The following is a 19,405-nucleotide window of genomic DNA, read 5'->3' as shown; positions in this document are numbered from 1 at the left end:
GATCTTTTTGCGCCATAGTTGCCACCAGGGGGCAAATAATACCTCCCCAGGTTGGAGTGAGAATCAAAGGAGAAAATGTATGTGGAAGCACACTAATGGAATTAAACACTAATCGTAAAATTACATTATTTTTCTTCCTTTTCCTTCAGCCCCAAATCCTTCGTTGTGAAATGTGGTTATTTCAGATGGAATTTATTCCACTTAAGAGTTCAAAAGTTGACGTTTATGAAAGAATGCATTTTTTCAATCCGGTTCTGCAAATGTAAATGCAACATTTAGTGTTTTTCGAAGTATGGATTGTGATTGCAATGCATCTTTATTATTTTAGACTAAGTATTTAGTGCTTTATATATCAAACTGAAATGTAAACATTTTTATTCTAAGTGTTGTTGAGCTGTCAGGAGAATTAGCAGGCTTTTTTCCCTATTTCAATCATTCTTCATAATTCACCACGGTAACGTGAAATGACTAATAACTCACATCTCTGCAGCTGTTTCGCGGGGGCTTTGATAAGGACTGGGGCTCTGGCGAGCCCTTCTGAACGGGTCTCATCTGCACGGCGCGCAGTCGGTGGGCGGGGCGATCCGCGCGGCACTAGGACCCAGCGGGCGGCCGGCGCGGCTCCGGGGCCAGATTGCGAGTCCGCGGTGACTCAGGCGCCCGGCCGGGCTCGCGCAGCAGCAGAGCCGCTCCGCGCCGTGCGGCCCCCGCCCCGCGCCTCGGGCACGCAGGCAGGTCGGGCGCCGGGCAGGGCGGTGCCGGCGGCGCGGCGGCCGGCTGCGCGCGAGTAACGCGGCCGCGTCTTCCTGTTGCTTTCTTCGCAGCAAACCAAGATGGAGTACGAGTGGAAACCCGACGAGCAGGGGCTCCAGCAGATCCTGCAGCTGCTCAAGGAGTCCCAGTCCCCGGACACCACCATCCAGCGGACCGTGCAACAAGTATCCTTCCGCCGCGCCGCCGCCGGGCCCGCTCCCACCGCTCCCCGCTCCCCGCTCCCCGCTCCCCGCTCCCCGGCCGGGCCCGGCGGCCGCCCTCCCCTCCCCGCCCGCCGCCTCGCGCACGCGGCCTGGGCCCGGGTTCCGGCCGCCGCCCGCGATCGCGACATGTGCGCCGCCGCCACGTCCCCGGCCGGCCGAGGGCTGGGGGCGCCGGCCTGGCCCGGGCGGCGGGGCCTGCGTGCGCGGGGTCCGGCCGGGCGCCGGCGGACGTGGGGTGGAGCTGGCGCGGGGTTTGAACTGGCGCCGCGGCCTGGGCTTCTGCCAGGCCCGGTCCCGACAGGGCTGGAGAGCTGGAGTGGGGGGCTCGCGCCAGCACCTGTTGCAGGCTCCCTGCTCCTTTTTCAGTCTTGGGCGCAAGACTGACTGCTCTGTTATCCGAGTCTTCCCGGAGGCAGTAGTGGAGGGTCCTACTGCTCCCGTTTTAGGGACAGGACAGGTTGAGAGAAGCCGCAGAACCTCTGCTCTGCGTGCTCTCCCTTGTGCCTTAAACTGTGCACAAATGGAGAGCTCTTATTGGATCCAGTAAAGGGGACAAATGCATTTTTTTATCCCTGTTCTTTTAAGACCAAAGAAGTTAATTCTTTAAAAAACTTAAGTCTGCTATTTTTGCAGAGAACTCGATTTTTATTGTTAAGAAGCAGCAAAATTACTTAATATGGGATTTGGTAAGCTCACTCGCTTTTTTAGTGTAGCTTGGGCTTATTTAAATTTAAAACACTATGAAGGTGAAGTTATATACACTTTCATGGGAAGCTCTGGTAAATAAGTTTCCAGTAAGGACTGCGTTGCTGTAACTTCAAGCCTTCGGTGGATGATTAAGTACTTAGCTTCTTGGTTAGTATAATACTGCTTATTTAAAAACGGAGGGGATAATGATGTGGGTCTGTTTGGATTTTTTAAAGCCCCTTGGTTTGAATACTGCTGGAACTGAGGAAAGGATTATAGTTTGGGGCGGTGTTGGAGCTTGTATCTGAACTCTTGCTATGGCTCTGTCTTAATTTTTGTTGTCATAGCTCTAGGAATGATAGGAGTTGATGTTTAATGAATTGTAGGTATTATGTGACATATTTCTTAAGTTAGCCAAACCCAAAACTGTATTGTAATGCCTTCTACAGCGCTGTATATCATAATATCTTGTTTTAGTACTATTTATAAGTACCTTTTGTATGCCTGGTGCTGTACTTGGGCTAGCAGTCAAATTTACAGTTGATTCTCTGTGCCTGGGGCATTGCATGCCCTCTGCCTAAGGAACAAGTTAAATTTCAGTAGGTAGAGGCCAGCGGTATTTAAAAATACACACTGCTTTATATTTTCAAAGTGCCCCTAATGATGACCTTGTTCTTTTATGTTTCCTTAGGAAAGAATGTATTTAATTATTGTTTTTGTATAGGTTCCAACACTTTCTGAAATACCGTTATAATAGTAAGGATAGACAGCTCAAGATGTAAGAAAAAGTAAACCCTGTCAGGAAATATTTATGAAAAATTTGTTAGCCTATCAGCATGCCGTTAATCGTCGCCATTCACTAAAATCACTGGGGTTTTCTTGGTCAGAGAAGGTGGTTACACCGTGAAATTTTTCTGGAGAAAGTATCTTGCTAGTTAACTTACATTCTGACCACTAAACATTGAGAGCATTCTAGTATGTAATAAATAGCTAATACAGTGTACCTAGAGTTTGTATCATGGACTTAATTTAAAAATTTTAGGCCCGTTGAGTAAAAACATCTGAATATTTCTAACTAATAAAACACACTTAGGGGTGTTATTTAAAAGCATATTAGAGGTTAAGAGAGCATGAAGAAAAATAATAGAGCATCATGTCCCTGTTGCCTGCCAACAGAATGGAGTACCTGCAGGTTTGTGTCACTAGAAGTGTTCCATTTTAGTGAGGGGAAACAATTGTAGAACTATTGCAGTGCAATAATTTGATAATACTGACATCATCTAATAAGATTTGATATATAGACTTGTGCATAAATAGCATTTTATCTTAATTTCTTGAACTCTAAAGAGCGAATGAGTGTAATAAAAGCACTTTTATTTTTTAAATTAAAAAGCCATTTTATAAAGTGAATTTCCCTAAATGCTCTTTAAAAGATTTGTTTTCATATCTTTGGAGTGCTTTTAATTTTTGTCATTGTTTTATACTTAAATACCTTTTTGGTTTGGGTTTTTAAAGTTTGAATACATCAAAGAAATTGTTTAAAAAAATTTTTTTTTGCTGTGTTGAGCATGCTGAAGGTGGAACTTGGGTTACGTTGTATTGCATGTAATTGATAGCACTAAGTTTAATATTTTTAGCTGTAAAGCACCTAAGAGGTTTTAATGCAATCACTAGTGTGTTCTTGGAATAGTGTATTGATGGTTTTAATAAGATAACTTTATTCTTACTAAAAAAAAAAAATGCAAGGCTAAAAGTATCACAAAAAGGATTCTTGATTTTATATTAAAAATGATTAATCTCTTCCTTAGATTACACTGAAGTTTCCTTAACTACTGTTTGTTGTAGAAACTGGAACAACTCAATCAATATCCAGATTTTAACAACTACCTGATTTTTGTTCTTACAAAATTAAAATCTGAAGGTAAGCAGGGTTTGTGTTGGTAACTACTTAAAAGTGTCTTTGAGACCTGTTAAAATATACTGGGAATTATTCATTTCAAAAGATTTCATTTCGTGATAACCACTTGCTTTCCAGATGTGCAATGAGCAGAGAGCCTTGTTACTACCCCTCTAAGCATTTCGATGCTTAATAAGCATTCAGTTGTTAATTTGGTGTTTTGATATATATTCCCTCATTCTTTGCGAATGAGAAGAATGTTGCCAAGTCTGCTTTAGTGTTTTACTTCAGTCCTTGTATGTGAATGTCATAAAGATGGACTTCTTTTAATACACAGATTGAATACAGGATTTACTAATTAAGTGAATATGTGTGTTTATAGAAAACAGTTGAAAGTTCATGTAACCAAAGTGAAAAATCACTTATAATTCCATCACCCAGAGAGAATTACTGTTAGTCTGTTGATTAATTAATTCTACTCAATTTCATATGGCTATAAACTATTTTACAATTTAATGAAAAATAGGATCATTCTATTCATAGACTTTTGTAACTTTTTTAAAAGTTATAAGAGTCTAACAGTATACATGAAACTTTTTCCATTAACTATTCTTCTACAAGTTTTAAATTTGAACTACTTCTATGACCATTTAAAGCCTGAAAACTAGTCTGATTTTTGAATGGCATGGTCATTTGACTGTTTCTAATACATGTAATATGTTCCACTAGACTTTATTCATTTCACAAGTATTCATTGAGCACTACTTCTTTACCGGGCAGTTTGCAGGCTCAGGGGCAATAAAAGTGAACAGAATCAACAAGCATCTCTGCCCTCATGGAGCTTACATTAGAGGTGTCCTTCGTGGAGTTATTTGAGTATTCCCTTCCTGGAGCAGTGTCAGACACATAAAAGCACTCAGGTACTTATTGAGCAACTGACTGGCCTCTAAATGAAAGCATTGCACCCTGTTCAGTGATTCGTGTTTCATAGCACATAGCGCAGTTAGTAACAACACTGCACGAGGAGGTGGGAAATAAGTCTGAGACTCTGACACTCGTTTCACCTCCCTTGCTCTTTCAGCTGTAAAATGCCTGCGTTAGAGAACCAGAGCATCTGTAAGGTTTCAGCTCCAAGCTCTAGCAGGTTAATGGCCTTAATGTGTAGTAAAATCTCACTAATCTTGTCTTTATTCAGATTTCGACAATGTATGCACAGAGTAGTGATTTGTTTTGGGTTATTTTCAAATAATTTTCTAGTTAATTTTAGGGATTTCAATTTGTTATTGAGGGGTATAATTTGAAACTTGGTAAATCTAGGTTTTAAGAAACTAGAAATTCCTTCAGCATGTCTTTAAATTCAGCAGTTAATATTCCTAGTTTGATAAATATATTTGATACATTGTTTCTTAATATAGAAATTTTATTTTTCCACGCAGTAGTTTGTAATCAAATCAGTGCTTTTTTTTTTTTTCTGCTGAGGAAGATTCGCCCTGAGCTAGCATCTGTTGCCAGCCTTCCTCTATTTTGTATGTGAGCTGCCACCACAGCATGGCTGACGAGTGGTGTAGGTCTGTGCCCTGGAAGTGAACCTGAACTGCCGAAGCGGAGCGTGCTGCACTCAACTACTAGGCCACCAGGGCTCGCCCTCATTGCTGTTGTTTTAAAGAACTTAAATATTTTGTAAATGAATGTTGCTAAACTATAATTGTTTTACTTGAAGATTTTAAGCTTATTTTCACCAAGCTGTCTACTCTGTCGTGTCCTCATCCTAAATTCCAACTATTCAGATTGTTACAATATTATGCTCTTTTTTCTTTTTAAAGCTTTCTTGGGGTATAAGGATACGTCAGAAGTACTTTAAAAAGCAAAGGAGCGTAATTCAAATAGCAGCAAGAGAGTTGGGTGTACATGCCTTGAAAAAGACCTCTTAATTACAAAACCACAGAATGTTGGGAAGGATTTTATTCAGGTTTTCTTCACCCTAACTAAAATGTATTTCTTTTGTTCATTAATCATGGTTTCTCAAAGGACATAGTAGGAGCTTTGCATTTGTATAACACTTGGTATTTCTTCTTGTGTTTACTCATTTGGGACACAAGTTTGCTATACATCTGGTTTTCTATCAAAAAACTATTAGCATTGTGGCCATCCATATCAGAGAAGAAACATAAGTAACATCTTAAAATGAAGATGCTTATTTAGTCATCTTTTTACCATTCCTCATGTGAATTTGTTTACAGTGAATCATGGAGTGAAATTTTAGGTCTGGGAGAAACCAGCTAATTCCCTCACTTTACAGAGGAGCAAATTGAGGCCCACTGAAGGAAAAACTTAGTTTTTTAAAAAGAGGAAATGGTTAATTGGTGGCTCTTTTAAATGGATTTTGGACAGAGGATGTTTTTAATTGTAATTAAAATATTTTAATATAAAATATTTTATATTTTTAATTTTAAATCATTTCACCTCGTGATTTATTGAAACTCTTCCTCTTTTAACCCTTTGTTGTAAAAACAATACAGTGTATTTGTAAACAAATACACATGCCGTGTAAAACAAAATTAGGTGACTGAATTATTAAGGGCTAACTTAAGACAAACAGTTTATTGCTTGAGTAAGTGAAATATCTGGCTATTTCTTCATTTATTTTATGACACTTTTAAACTTTCAAGAGAGTTTAGAAGTGTTTTTGTTTCATTTTATGTTACTCATTGGAATGGGTTGTAATTGAAATGGGAAAGAAGTTAGATGGTGACATAAAAGCTTTTAGGCTGTGTTGCTGTGATGGCTTGAACGGAGTTTATGTGCAAGGAAACTTTGCTATCTTTTTGCCTCTCTGTGTGCTTCCCCCTTGAAGATTTCAATGCCAGACTTTGGGAGCATGCTACTAACTAGAGTAAGCTTGGGGTATTTTATTTTTTAGTAAGGTACGTGAAACAGTAGTGCTGTCCTGGCGTGTTCTCACACTCCAGTTCTTCCTGTCTTCCACCTGAGGAGGGCAGTACTGTGCAGTAGGGTCAAAGCGTAGGCCCTGGAGCCAGGCTCCTGACGGTGGTGTTTGGCTTCCCAACTCTGTAGCCTCACGTGACTTCGCAAAGGCCTCGGTTTCTACACTTGTGCTGTGGGGATGACAATTCCTGTCTCCTGAGGTTGTGAGGATTAAATGCAGACTACCCAGCGTGCTTAGTACCTAATGAGCATTCAGAAGATGTTAACTACTGTTAGTATTGTTGGTGATGCCAGTTGCTAAAGCATCAGTTATATTCTGCGAGTGTTAAATTGCTTCTTGAAAGTTTGTTACCACCACCTATGGATTAAACTTTTTTTAAGTAAATTCTATTTTTAAAATACTTCTGGAAATTTTTAAATTGTTTTACCCTTTTTTTTTTTTTTTTTAGCTCAGAGGCAAGTGAAAAACATGATATAAATGAGCGGCAGTTATTTGTATGTGAAGGTGATCCCATATGTTCTCTGTCCACTTCATTTTCTAATAGGATATTTTTAGTGACTAATACTTGCAGATACGTAATTTGATGTTTATATCAGGTCCAATAAAGCTTGAGTACAGTGGCCATATACAAACTAAATTAACTCGTAAACTAAATCAGTGGTTCTCAACCAGGTACAATTCTCCCCCCCACCACCCCAACATTTGACATTATCTGGAAACATTTTTGGTTGTCATAACCTGGAGAAGTGATGCTGGCATCTATGGCCAGTGATCCTGCTGAATATCTTGCAGTGCAGAGGACAGCCCCCAACAAAGAATTATCTGGCCCAAAATGTCGATAATGCCAAGGTTGAGAAACCCTGAGCTATAAATCATGGGGCTAATCTTTCAATAATTATTTATGATATTTTTTTCCTGGTTATAGCAAAATTATTGGAATGTTGCAATCAGTTTTTGAACATAAATAATTTTTAAGTTATTCTTGGTACATTTTGAAATCAAGACTACTTTAAAGCTCAATACTATTGTTATTTTATTACAGATGAACCCACAAGATCACTGAGTGGTCTCATTTTGAAGAATAACGTGAAAGCACATTTTCAGAACTTTCCGAATGGTGTAACAGACTTTATTAAGAGTGAATGTTTAAACAATATTGGTGACTCCTCTCCTCTGATTAGAGCCACCGTAGGTAAGTTACCTTATTACGATTTTGCTTATCCTGTTTGTAACTGAGTTGTTCTTTGAAATGACAGACCACTTCCATAGGAATTTTTGTCATCCATTTCATGTTGAATTGTGATGGGGGAAAATTTTCATTGCCACTTGTAAATGCTTTTGAAATAATGTTAACGATTAAAGTAAAAGCTCTCTTATCCAGTGGGACTGGAGTTACTGGTAGTTGCTTAATCAAAGTTGGTTAAAATGGGGCATTAACAAGTGATATTAATTTAGGAGCACTGCCTTTCCTTATTATCTGTCTCCCTTATGTAATACATAGGGTATCATTTCTAGTTTCACTTTCTTTTACATGGATAGAAAAACTTCTTTATAAAACAAGTATAGGACCATAGATTTTTGCTGTTTTCCCCCTTGTTTTTAATATTTGCCTTGTCTACACCTAATTACAGCAATTTTTGAGTCTTTTCAGAGTGTTCAACTTAGTTTTCAGTGAAAGAACAACTTTCTATCAGTTCATGTAATACTGAGTGAAGATGCTTTGTTATAGTAACTGATATAAATAGGTTTGAGAGCAGGCACACTGGCTGGGTAAATGCACCTGACCTGGTGGGGTGGAAATGGGCAGGTGTGCACCAGAGGACCCTGCCGAAGAGAGCAGTCAGGATGCCCCGGGCTTAAGCAGCTCGACTTGACGAGGACCAGGAAAGCTTCTGTTAATCGGGCAGGTTGCTTAAATGGAAGGCAGTTAAGAACCTCCATATTGAGTCAATTATTTTCATTCAAAGTTCATTATTTTTGTATATTTTGTCTCATGGTGGGTTTGCAAAGTACGCAGTTCTTCTTTACTTAAATAACAGAGGCTCTGTGACTGGCCTCCAAATATTCACGTAGTAAACACTGCCATTATTAACACTGATTTTAGATGGGGTGGGTAGAGGGCATTTGTAATTTGAGAAAAGGGACTCTCCTTTTCTCTGAAAGGTCATTCTGATGGATCCTCGTGTGCCCTCCTAATGCTCTTCCAACTCTTGACAGTGGTACAAAGAGTGGTGAGTGTATGCCAGCCTCGTTCAGATTTTTACATCTTAACAGTATGTATTGGGAATCTTGCCAAGGAAGTATACTTGGAAGGACCACACTTTAGTGATTGTGTGGTAATCCATGAGATGAATGTAAAATGGTTTCTCCTGTTAAAGAATATATGGTTGATTTGTAATTTTATTATTTCAGTGAACATTCTTTTTATGTGTGTTTATACACTTGTGGGAAAGTTTCTGTAGAGTTAATACATAGAAGTGGCATTACTGGGTCAAAATGTGTTTGAACATTTAAAATTTTAGTAGGTATTGCCGAGCACACCAGTTTTCACTCCCATCTTTGTTGTGTACGCTGAGGATTACAACTTTCCACTTTTTGCAACTCTGCTAGGCATTAGAAGATTTTTCGGGAGTGGATGAGTTTTGTGGGGCCAGATAAACTTGAATTTGCCAGTGTGAACATTCTTTAATGTCCTTCTGACAGAAGTATTGACTGTCAGGGGTCTCTTGGTACCAGGCTGCAGCTTGTGTTTAGTTTTTGTTATTGCTTGTTTTAAGACACTGTTGGTTTCCTTTAGGCAGATGCAGAGCTTCCTTTCTCCCTCAATTCTTTTCTGTTTTAACTTCAGGAAAGAGTAGTTGGCAAGAAGGAACAGATCTGCTGTTAGTCTTGCTGCCGTCTGATCTTACGAGAAGGTCACTGTATTCTAACAGGGTTGTATCAATACATTGACCTTCACCATATAGTTTAATTGTTTTGGCGGAGAGTAAGTCCTGGCCAGCAGCTTTACTCTTGACGTTTTTTTAGCTCTTTACCATTAGGAGCAACCTTCTCAACACTAACGGTGGAAAATTCAAAGAGGATTTATATATACAAACAGTGGAATTTGCTGTTCAGTGATAATTATTGAATATTTACTATATGCCAGGCATTTGGTGTGCATATCTCACTGAATTTTCAACATAACCTTGAAGAGAGCACTGTTTTTGTTTTTGTTTTGTTTTCACAGATTGATATTTTGAAGCTTGGAATACATTTAATTTGCCTACTGTCAGAGTTTATACACTTAATTATGATACTGAAAGATCTGTAATCACCAAGCATATAACATTATGTAACTAATATTAAATTTACTAAGGCAAAGAAAGGTATTAACACAAAACTTTTCTGTTATTATTGTGTTTGTATTAACACACAAGTTTTTTCTGTTACATATTTATGTATTTGCATAATGCATTAACTGTCAAAACTAAACTGCACAACACAGTTGGAATAATTCAGTCAGTCCAAGTGACATGATCAGTCAGCACATGCCACTCCGCCTCCAAATCCAAGATCACCCTTGCCAGTGATGCATCCTTGATCCAGTAAGCGGGAACTGTTGGAGTGTGTGGCATGTCCACACGAGGGGAATTGTTGCAGAGTGACCTTGTAGGATTGTTCTCAATTGATGGCTTGTCTGCTCTCTCTCTCCCTGCCATGGTCCATGGCTTTGATCTTAGGTTAAGTCGGGGAGCTGTTCTTAGCTTCTTGATGTATTTTTATTTGAACCTAACATGCATATTTATCACCCAGTGATCAGTGCTGCCAACATTTTGGGTTTTTTTCCTTGTATTCTTGTATATAATTTGTATAAAATAGGAGTAATTTTAATTAGAGGAACTATTCTTGGTATTGTTAGAGAAGAGCAAGTTGCAGTCTTTTGTGTAGATACTTGTTAAAAATACAAAGAGGGGGGCCTGCCCCGTGGTGAAGTGGTTGGGTTAGCGCGCTTCGCTTCAGTGGCCTGGGTTCCGATCCTGGGCGCTGACCTACACCACTTGTCAGCCATGCTGTGGCGGCGACCCACATGCGAAATAGAGGAAGATTGGCACAGATGTTAGCTCAAGGTTAATCTTCCTTACCAAAAAAAAAATACAAAAGAGGGTGAAGTGTTGGAAAACAAGATTAGAAGCAGATCTGATTTATGCTGTGGTGATCTGAGGGTCCTTGGTGAATGTTCTTGTCTACATGGTTTAGAAGTCTTAGGCTGATCTGGGACATTTAAATGTGTGTGTGTGCTCCCACACAAGCATGCACTTGCGTTCCCCATGCGATTGTTGACATGGCAGTATCTAGCATAATGTGGTCAGATTTCTTAAAGGTGTGTGTTTTCTTTCAAGGTATTTTGATTACAACCATAGCCTCCAAGGGAGAATTGCAGAATTGGCCTGACCTCTTACCAAAACTCTGTAGCCTATTGGATTCTGAAGATTACAACACATGTGAAGTAAGGATATTTGCTTCATATATAAGTTTTTTATTTTTGTACTTTATTTTGTATTTTGTATTTTGTATTTTATTTTGTAGTATACATTGTATACTAGTAACCTTTGGAAAAAATACTTCCTCTGAAACATACCACTTCAAAACTCAGAAGCCTAAAGTTACCTTTTTGTTTTACATTAACGATCATTTATCTGTTTTCTATAAAGAATGTTAAATTGTGAAACCTCTTTACTGTATTTTCTATAAAGAAATAACTTCTGTTTTTTGTATTTTAAAACAATTTTTGGGTGTGTATATATGTAATAAACAGAGCTTAATCAGTTGATGTGGTATTTTTTGAAGATAGACTTGAATTACCAAACCATGAGTACTTTTCAGCTTCTCTAAATTGTTTCTGTGCGTCTTATGGTGTGACATGTCTGAGGCATGTCTAGTCTGGTTTTAATCATACATTAATTACCATCTCTTGCTATTTGTCCCTGATCCAGTCAGTAGCCACCTTTCCATTTGGGAAGGTGAGAGGGAGTCTGTGGATTTCTTCTCCTACAATTTCTCATTGTTAATGAGTACTTTAAGTATCTCTCTCATTAGTAGGCTTCTGGTTTGGGTAGAAATCTGTTTTAAATGGAAACCATTTTCAGTGTTTTGCCTCTCCAAGGCACTGACTCCTCTCTCTCTCAAAAAAGAGCAAGGCGTGGCGGCAGGCCAGGCACAGGCATAACCTAACAAAAAGGAGTTGGGTGGTCTTTGGACTTGGCAGGTTGTTGCCGGATCTGACTTGGGGGTGGAGGGGGGACTAGGGAGAGGTGAGTTAGCAATGCAGTCTCTAAGTCCCTCTTCTTCCTCCCAAGAAGAAAAAAAACAATCTTGCATCCTCATATATACATTCTCCAAATAATGCCTTGGAAATACATTGAGAAGATTACAGAAAAACTAAGATAATAATATTTAGCCATCAAGTAACAGTTGATTAAAATTTAAATAGTGCTTTGGTATCATGGTAATAACATAAAAGGAGATCAAAATTTTTGGGGGGCCGCCCCCGTGGCGCAAGCGGTTGGGTGCGTGCGCTCCGCTGCCAGCCCAGGGTTCGCTGGTTCGGATCCCGGGCGTGCACCGACGCACCACTTGTCAATCCATGCTGTGGCGGCGTCCCATGTAAAGTGGAGGAAGATGGGCATGGATGTTAGCCCAGGGCCTGTCTTCCTCAGCAAAAAGAGGAGGATTGGCGGATGTTAGCTCAGGGCTGATCTTCCTCACAAAAAAAAAAAAATTTAAGCAAGCACATTCCAAGAATAGAAAATTTAAACTGCAGTAATCGTGAAATTGTGGAGCTACTACATCAGTCATATTTTAGAGAGACAGTGTTGTTAAATTAACTGTGCTGTAGAGAGTAAGCACCAGGGGGCTGCTGTTGGGATTATGAGCAGTAAAGTGGGTGGTTAAGAGTAGGTTACGTATTATGTACAAGAGCTCTAGATTGGCCCCTTTGGTGTAAAAATGGTTATAGGGAAATAGTTGCCAATTTGAATTGCCTGCTCTTTTAACAGATTTTGTCACTGTTACCCAATGAATGGTTTAGATATAAGTAATTTTTTAATGATATCAAGACCTCTTTTTGGTTAAATACACTTATAAGTAAAGGTAGAGTTTTATATTCAGTTTTAACAAACTAGTATTTAATAAGAGAAGAATTAGTGTTGACTTAAAATTGGCAAAAATATTTCAGGAGAAGTTAGGTTTTTGAACTAGGTAATATTTATTACAATCTGTACCAATAATTTCTATCTTAAAATTGATTAAATTTATAGATTTTATGAGGCAGAATTTTATGTGGGCTGAGAATATTAATACATACAAATTAGTCAATATTCCTCAATTGGCTTTTAAAATGACTTCATTTTTAATTATAATAATTTAGCTATCTTTTACAGGGAGCGTTTGGCGCCCTTCAGAAGATATGTGAAGATTCTGCTGAGATTTTAGATAGTGATGTTTTAGATCGTCCTCTCAACATCATGATTCCCAAATTTTTACAGTTCTTTAAGCACAGTAGTCCGAAAATAAGGTATGTATATAGCCAATATTAAATTAATTTATAAATTCTGATATAAGCTTGACCACTTCTTATTTTATATTACCTGACCATTTTTGTGGTTAGCAGAAGATACTGGATGTTCAACAAAGGTGACTTTGATAATTAAAACTTTGTTCTTTAATAACAAAACCCGTGACATGTTTGATGAAATTTTTGTTGAATATGATAGTTCTCTACCTTCTGCATGGTTAATTACATTTGTAATGGGTAACAGTCATGCTTTTAAGCTCCTTTGTGTAAGGCTAAAATTCATTGTGTTTAGGGGTTGTTTTTTGTTTTTGTTTTAATTTATGGATATTGCCAAATACAAGTACCTTCATTTGCAGCTGTGTAATAAAAATTCCTCCAATATGACATCTAAATTATTAAGTAATTTTAGCTTAAGAGTTTTATGTCTAATTATAACATTTTAAGCATGAAGGTAGAAGGATTTTGAGTACACTCTGGAATCACATAGTGGGCCTAGTTGGCTGGTCCTGAGGTTAACCTGGTCTGCTTTGTTTTGCTCTATATTCCTTGAACAGTGCCTGGCATGTAGTTGTTGAAGTACCATTCTATTTAGAGTACTAAATTGGCCTTTGATTAAGTTTATCGTCATTAGTTGTCCTATCAAGCTGTGGTTGTCCTGAGGCCTTTATCACACTCTTAAAGAGGACGAGACTGTAACTTCACCAAAACTTCCCCAGGCTGTGGTACTCTTTTTGTTTATCTTCTCCAATTACGTAATTTTTTCTAACTTGACCTTTGTTCGTTGTTTCTATGGAAGCTGTTGCTCTTTCTTCAGATTGTCAGTTGCTTTGATTCTTGTTGTTTCCAGTTTTCAGTGCCTCATGCTTGTATGTAGAATAATCAAACATCATGTTACTATTTGAAGTAGAAGTTATGCAGTTCCTAGAGGTGGTTACTCAGGGATATCCAACTGCATGAACTTGGGTGCATCGGCCGTGACTCTTAGTTCAGAGCCCGTTGGGGCATACTTCAGGATTCCAACCTGTATTCCAGAGGATGATGGTATCCGAAAATGGGACCAGAGGGAATTGGGTATCTTTTTCTTGCTTAAATTCTCTATTTAGTTCTTATTCTTTACCTAGATTTAATTTTAGTTATTTTTCATCTTAAGTGGTACTTAATACAGTGTTGTACTCAGAATGGAAAATTAATAGATGCTTATTTGTGTAGTGTCATGCAAATAAATAACAACATTTTCAAAATAAAATGTTACTCTTCCTGGCATAGTTAACTAGATAGAGGAGTTCATGATCCCTAGGAAGTCTCCCCCTTTTAACATTTCCACTAAGCTGATGAGAGAAAGTGTGATTTGCATAGTTTTCTTTACTTCTAGGAAATTCACTTTCTTGTAACTAATTCTCAGCCGTGAAAAGAAGAACAGAAAAATCCAAAAAACATATTTCTGGTAGTTGGTATACCATTGCTGGATATAAAAATTTCTTTTGTAATTTTTATACATTTTTGTAGTTGGTCATTTGTTTAAAACTTAACTAAATAGAGTTCAGCAATACAGAAATGTTTCCATTCAGTGAACGTTCATTACTGCCCATTTGAGAGTCTGTTGTACATCCCGTTAAAATTATTCTTCATTTTAATGGATATTTGGGTAAATGAGTGTATCTGCTATGTACTAAAACATCTTCCATCTTTATATGGTTTATCCTACATTATTATTTTTAACACCTTAACAACACAGTTTAACTGGTATTTACTATGTACTCCTAAAAGTGTTTTTCGGGCCAGCGCCGGTGGCCTAGTGGTTAAGTTCAGCACCCTCCGCTTTGCCAGTCCAGGTTGGGTTCCCGGGCACGGACCTACGCCACTCGTCTGTCAGTGATGGTGCTGTGGTGGCTCACATACAAAAAGAGGAAGATTGGCAGCGGATGTTAGCTTAGGGCGAATCTTCCTCAGCAAAAAAAAAAGTGGTTTTCTCTCTCAAAATAACTTATGGTCTTGGGAATATAGTTTTATCCATCACATGACTAAGCAATTTAAAAACCAGAACCATTTTATTTTCTTAACCGTACTGGAGGTGCACAAAATTGGGTTCTGATTCTTAGCTCGTGACACATTCTCATCGTGGTCCACTTCCATTTAGCCTTGAGTTATTTATTAGTTATTTTTAATAATCACTGAAATCCACCATCCAAAACAAAAGCTAAGACCTTGAGAACAACATATACCTAATCCCAACTTTATCCCTACTTTGCGTTTTTTTAAAATAATTTCCTTGCATATATATGCAAAATGTATATATATCTTTATTTTTAACTTCATAAAAAGTACTATACTGAATTTAATCTTGGGTGACTTTTTAAATTTAATATTACGTTGCTAAGATTCATCCATATTATTGTGTCACTATAGGTCATTTGTTTTGACTACTGTGTACTATTCCTTTGCATGACAGTTACGCAGTTTAGTCCTGTACTCACCCCTTGCTCCCCGCCTTTGGTTTTTGCTGTTGCAAGTAGTGGTGCTGCAAACATTTGTATGCTCGTCTTTTCTTGTCTGTTTGTACGAGTTTCTCTTAGGAAGACATAAAAATCTTGGGAAGGAATGTCTGGGACACAAAGCACATGAATGAATAACTCAAAGAAATAACATCAAACTGTTTTCCAATTTGGATGCATCAGTTTATACTCTTTATTAACAAAGCAGAAGATTCTCTGGGTACACATATGCAGCATTGAGTACTGTCACACATTTTAACTTTTTCCCATCAAATTGATATAAAATGGTATTTCCTTATGGTCTTGATGGTTTACTTCTCTATCATTAATCATGTTGAGCGTCTTGTCATATGTTTATTGGCTGTGCATGGTGGTGCCTTTTTTCTGTTCTTATTTTTTTGGGTTATCAGAAGAGGAGGCAGATAGGACAGATAATAGTAAATAAATAACATAATTTAATAATAAATACTGTGGAAAAATAATGAGAATAAGGAGTTAGACAGTGACCAGAGATATTTTTATAGGAGATTCTCTCTAAAGGTAGCATTTCTGCAGAGACCCTAAACAACCCTTCTGTGCCTGCAGTTTCATTTTCCCTGGTTTCAGTTACCTGCAGTCATCTGCAGTCCAAAAATATTACGTGGGAAATTCCAGAAATAAACAATTCATAGATTTTAAATTGCCCTCCATTCTGAGCAGTGTGATGAAATCTCGCCGCTTCCCGCCCAGGACGTGACTCATCCCTTTGTCCAGATCCACACTATATATGCCACCACCCACCTGTCAGTCACTTAGCAGCCATCTCAGTTACCAGATCAACTGTCAAGGTATCGCAGGGCTTGTGTTAAGGAACCCTTATTTTAATTAATAACGGCCCCAGAGCACAAGAGTAGTAATGCTGGCAACTCAGATATGCCAAAGAGAAGCCGACAAGTGCTTCCTTTAAGTGAAAAGGTGAAAATTCTGGATTTAATAAGGAAAGAAAAAAAATCGTATGCTGAGGTTTCTAAGATCTATGGTAACTTTTATTGCACTATATTGTTATAATTGTTCTATTTTATTATTATTGTTAATCTCTTACTGTCCTAATTTATACATTAAACTTTATCATAGGTCTGTATGTATAGGAAAAAACAAGTATATATAGGGTTCAGTACCATCTGCGGTTTCATGCATCTGCTGGGGGTCTTGGAATATGTCTGCCTTGGATAAGGGGAGACTACTGTAAAGTAGCAGGTCTTTGAAAGATCAAAGCAAAGAACATTTAAGATAGGGAACAGCAGGTACAAAGTCCTTGGAGTTAGGAACAAGCCTGTTATTAGAGTGACAGAAGAAAAAACTGTGTAACATAGTTGGAAGTGAAGGGGGGTAGGGAGTAGCCACATTATAGAGGAATGTCTAGGCCAGTAGTCAGCACACTGTGACCCATGGGGCAAGATCCAGCCATGCCCTATGAGCTAAGATGGATTTTATATTTTACTAGGTTGTATGTAAGTGGGGGAGGGAATGAGGCTACCATAGAGATCTTATTATGTGGCCCACAAAGCTTAAAATATTTACCATTTGAGCTTTTGTAGAAAAAGTAGATTGTTTTATTGGAGCAATCTGAAGAAGGATGCAATGTGGTCTTACGTGTGTCAAACAGGTTGTAGTGAGGTTTGGCACAGTGGAAGTGGGGAAACTGGTTAGAACCTGTTAGGGTAACCCTGGTGGGAGATCACGGTTGGGGCTTAGGAGGATGTGGAGGTAGTAAGAAGGATTGGATCATGGGTATATTTTTAAAGGGAGTGCCATTAAGAATTGCTGTGGGATTGAATTGGGTATGTCAGAACATGTGGACTATAGACTGTTTCCCATTTTTAGTTTCAAAGGAATGCATACCCATTATTTTTAAATCCGTATTTATAAAATAAATTCCCATATGCCCCTGTGAACCTCCCACTCTTCAGAGGTATCCGCTATTAAAATGTGCACGTGTCCTTTCAGACACTTTTCACTTCACAGAAGCACTAACATGTTGCCCTGCAACCTGTATTTTTCACTTAATATATCATTCACATTTTTTGTGTTAATACACACAGAAATCTGACTCATTCTTTTTAGGGTATGTGTGTGTGTTTATATGTGATGGTGTGTGTGTATATATATATGGCTATACATACACCATAATATTTTTATGGAGAAATGTTTAAGTTCTTGCCACTCTTTTATAAATAGAAGAAAGCTGCAATGACTGTATGTTAAATTTTACATTTTGTTTCTAGGTCTCACGCTGTGGCGTGTGTCAATCAGTTCATCATCAGTAGGACTCAAGCTCTGATGTTGCACATTGATTCTTTTATTGAGGTGAGATTTGTCATCCCGCTCTTTGTTTTGGAGAAAGTTAGAAAATGTTAATTGCATGTAGTTTTATGTTATAACTAGAATAATTTGTAATTATAAACTGTCAATATTTAAATTATTTGATAGTATAAAATTGGATACAGTATTGACTGCAATTTTTGTTAACTGGAGATAAAAACACTTTTCCTCTGTTACTGATTTTTCTGTTTGTATCATGATACAAACATTGATTATGGGGGGGGTGTGTTTAATATCTTGAGTATAAAAATTTCCGCTCTAATATGTTGTTGAAATTGCATATGGAAATTAAATCTCCCAGTTCATTTGCAATATTTGAGACATGAAACATTGGTAAGGTTGAATCAGCTTAACCTGATAAAGAACCTGAAGGCACAGGCTGAAAGGACAGTACTTCTAATTTTTCCATTGGTTTCCACTGTAAAATTAGAGGTGTCAGGGAGAACATCGACTCTTGTATCTCAGCAAGCAGTTTCTAAAGGCACTTTTAACTTGATAAAAGCAGAAAGACAGCAAGAGCATAATTTTCTGGCCATGAACCCTAAGCAATAGAATTTCTTTTCAGAACTTCTGCTTGATAACAGCAATTGTGAAAAGATTGTTAAAGTTCCTTAAGAACTTTGCTTTTATATTCATCAAATGAAATTTAATTAAATAGTCCATTCCTTTTCAGCTGTCCTTAAAAAAAAAATCCTTCAGAGGCCGTACTGCTGGTATTTCTGTTGGGAAATATAAGAAAGTGGGGAAAAAATGTCATTTTTTTTTTTATCACTTAAATTGACAGGTTCCTTTTTGAGCATCCTTTACCAGTAGACTACAAGTAATAGCCATTAGGATCCTGTAGCCTATTTAAAAGTTGAAACCAAAACATGTATCTTAAGTGGTGTTACTGAGTACCTACTATAAATCAGGCAGTGTGCGTGGTGCTAGGGATGGGTACATAAATTTTATGCCTCAGGGTGCCCTCAGTGTATTTGGTATGGAGGTTAGTAGGCAGATAGTATTAGCTGTCTGGAATGAGGCTGCCTGGGTTTAAATTCAGCTTCACAGCTTAGTAGCTTGGGCTCCTTATTTAGCTGATGTTTTCAGTTTCGTTGTCTGTAAAATGAGGCTAAGAGTGGACCTCCCTTGTTGCATTGTTAAAAAGATATTTGCTATAAATAAATTGCAACATGCCTGCCGCAGTGTAAGCACTCTACCTGTTATCTACTGCTGTTGTTTTTAGAAGTAGTAGTAGTTTTTGTTTTAATTATAATAGTATTTCCTTGGTATTTCCCTTTCACAGCTTAATAAAGGGAACAGTAATAGACATACCAGCATCTTATACAGAAATATAGTTTAGAATAAAAGAAATTACATTCTCTCTGAAAATAAAAATTCCACAGGACCATACTCAGCAAGTGGGGCAAGAACATTTCCCAGCATTTAAAAATATTTTCCATTAGTGTTAAATACCGTATTAGCACTTCTTTGCTACTTGATAATCCT

General features: G+C 38.0%; 1 protein-coding gene across 5 annotated transcripts in view; it reads left to right on the top strand.

Annotated features, from left to right (window-relative positions):
- Nucleotides 1–19,405, top strand: part of TNPO1 (transportin 1) — a 92,115-nt gene that overhangs the window by 34,990 nt on the left and 37,720 nt on the right. For all 5 annotated transcript variants that reach the window (XM_087430206.1, XM_087430203.1, XM_087430204.1 and 2 more), the window contains 6 exons: nucleotides 825–938; nucleotides 3,510–3,585; nucleotides 7,551–7,700; nucleotides 10,891–10,997; nucleotides 12,931–13,064; nucleotides 17,821–17,902. In XM_087430206.1, coding sequence (XP_087286332.1) covers nucleotides 834–938; nucleotides 3,510–3,585; nucleotides 7,551–7,700; nucleotides 10,891–10,997; nucleotides 12,931–13,064; nucleotides 17,821–17,902 — 654 coding nt within the window. In that variant the 5' untranslated portion in view covers nucleotides 825–833. Of the gene's footprint in view, nucleotides 1–824; nucleotides 939–3,509; nucleotides 3,586–7,550; nucleotides 7,701–10,890; nucleotides 10,998–12,930; nucleotides 13,065–17,820; nucleotides 17,903–19,405 lie in introns of those variants that run through there.

The sequence above is a fragment of the Ceratotherium simum genome, chromosome 4 (genome assembly GCF_057802395.1).
Source record: "Ceratotherium simum simum isolate JZ-2026a chromosome 4, ASM5780239v1, whole genome shotgun sequence".
In the NCBI taxonomy this organism is placed as follows: Eukaryota; Metazoa; Chordata; class Mammalia; order Perissodactyla; family Rhinocerotidae; genus Ceratotherium; species Ceratotherium simum.
The sequence above is the reverse complement of the archived record's forward strand: the minus strand, read 5'-3'. Positions and strand labels throughout refer to the sequence as shown.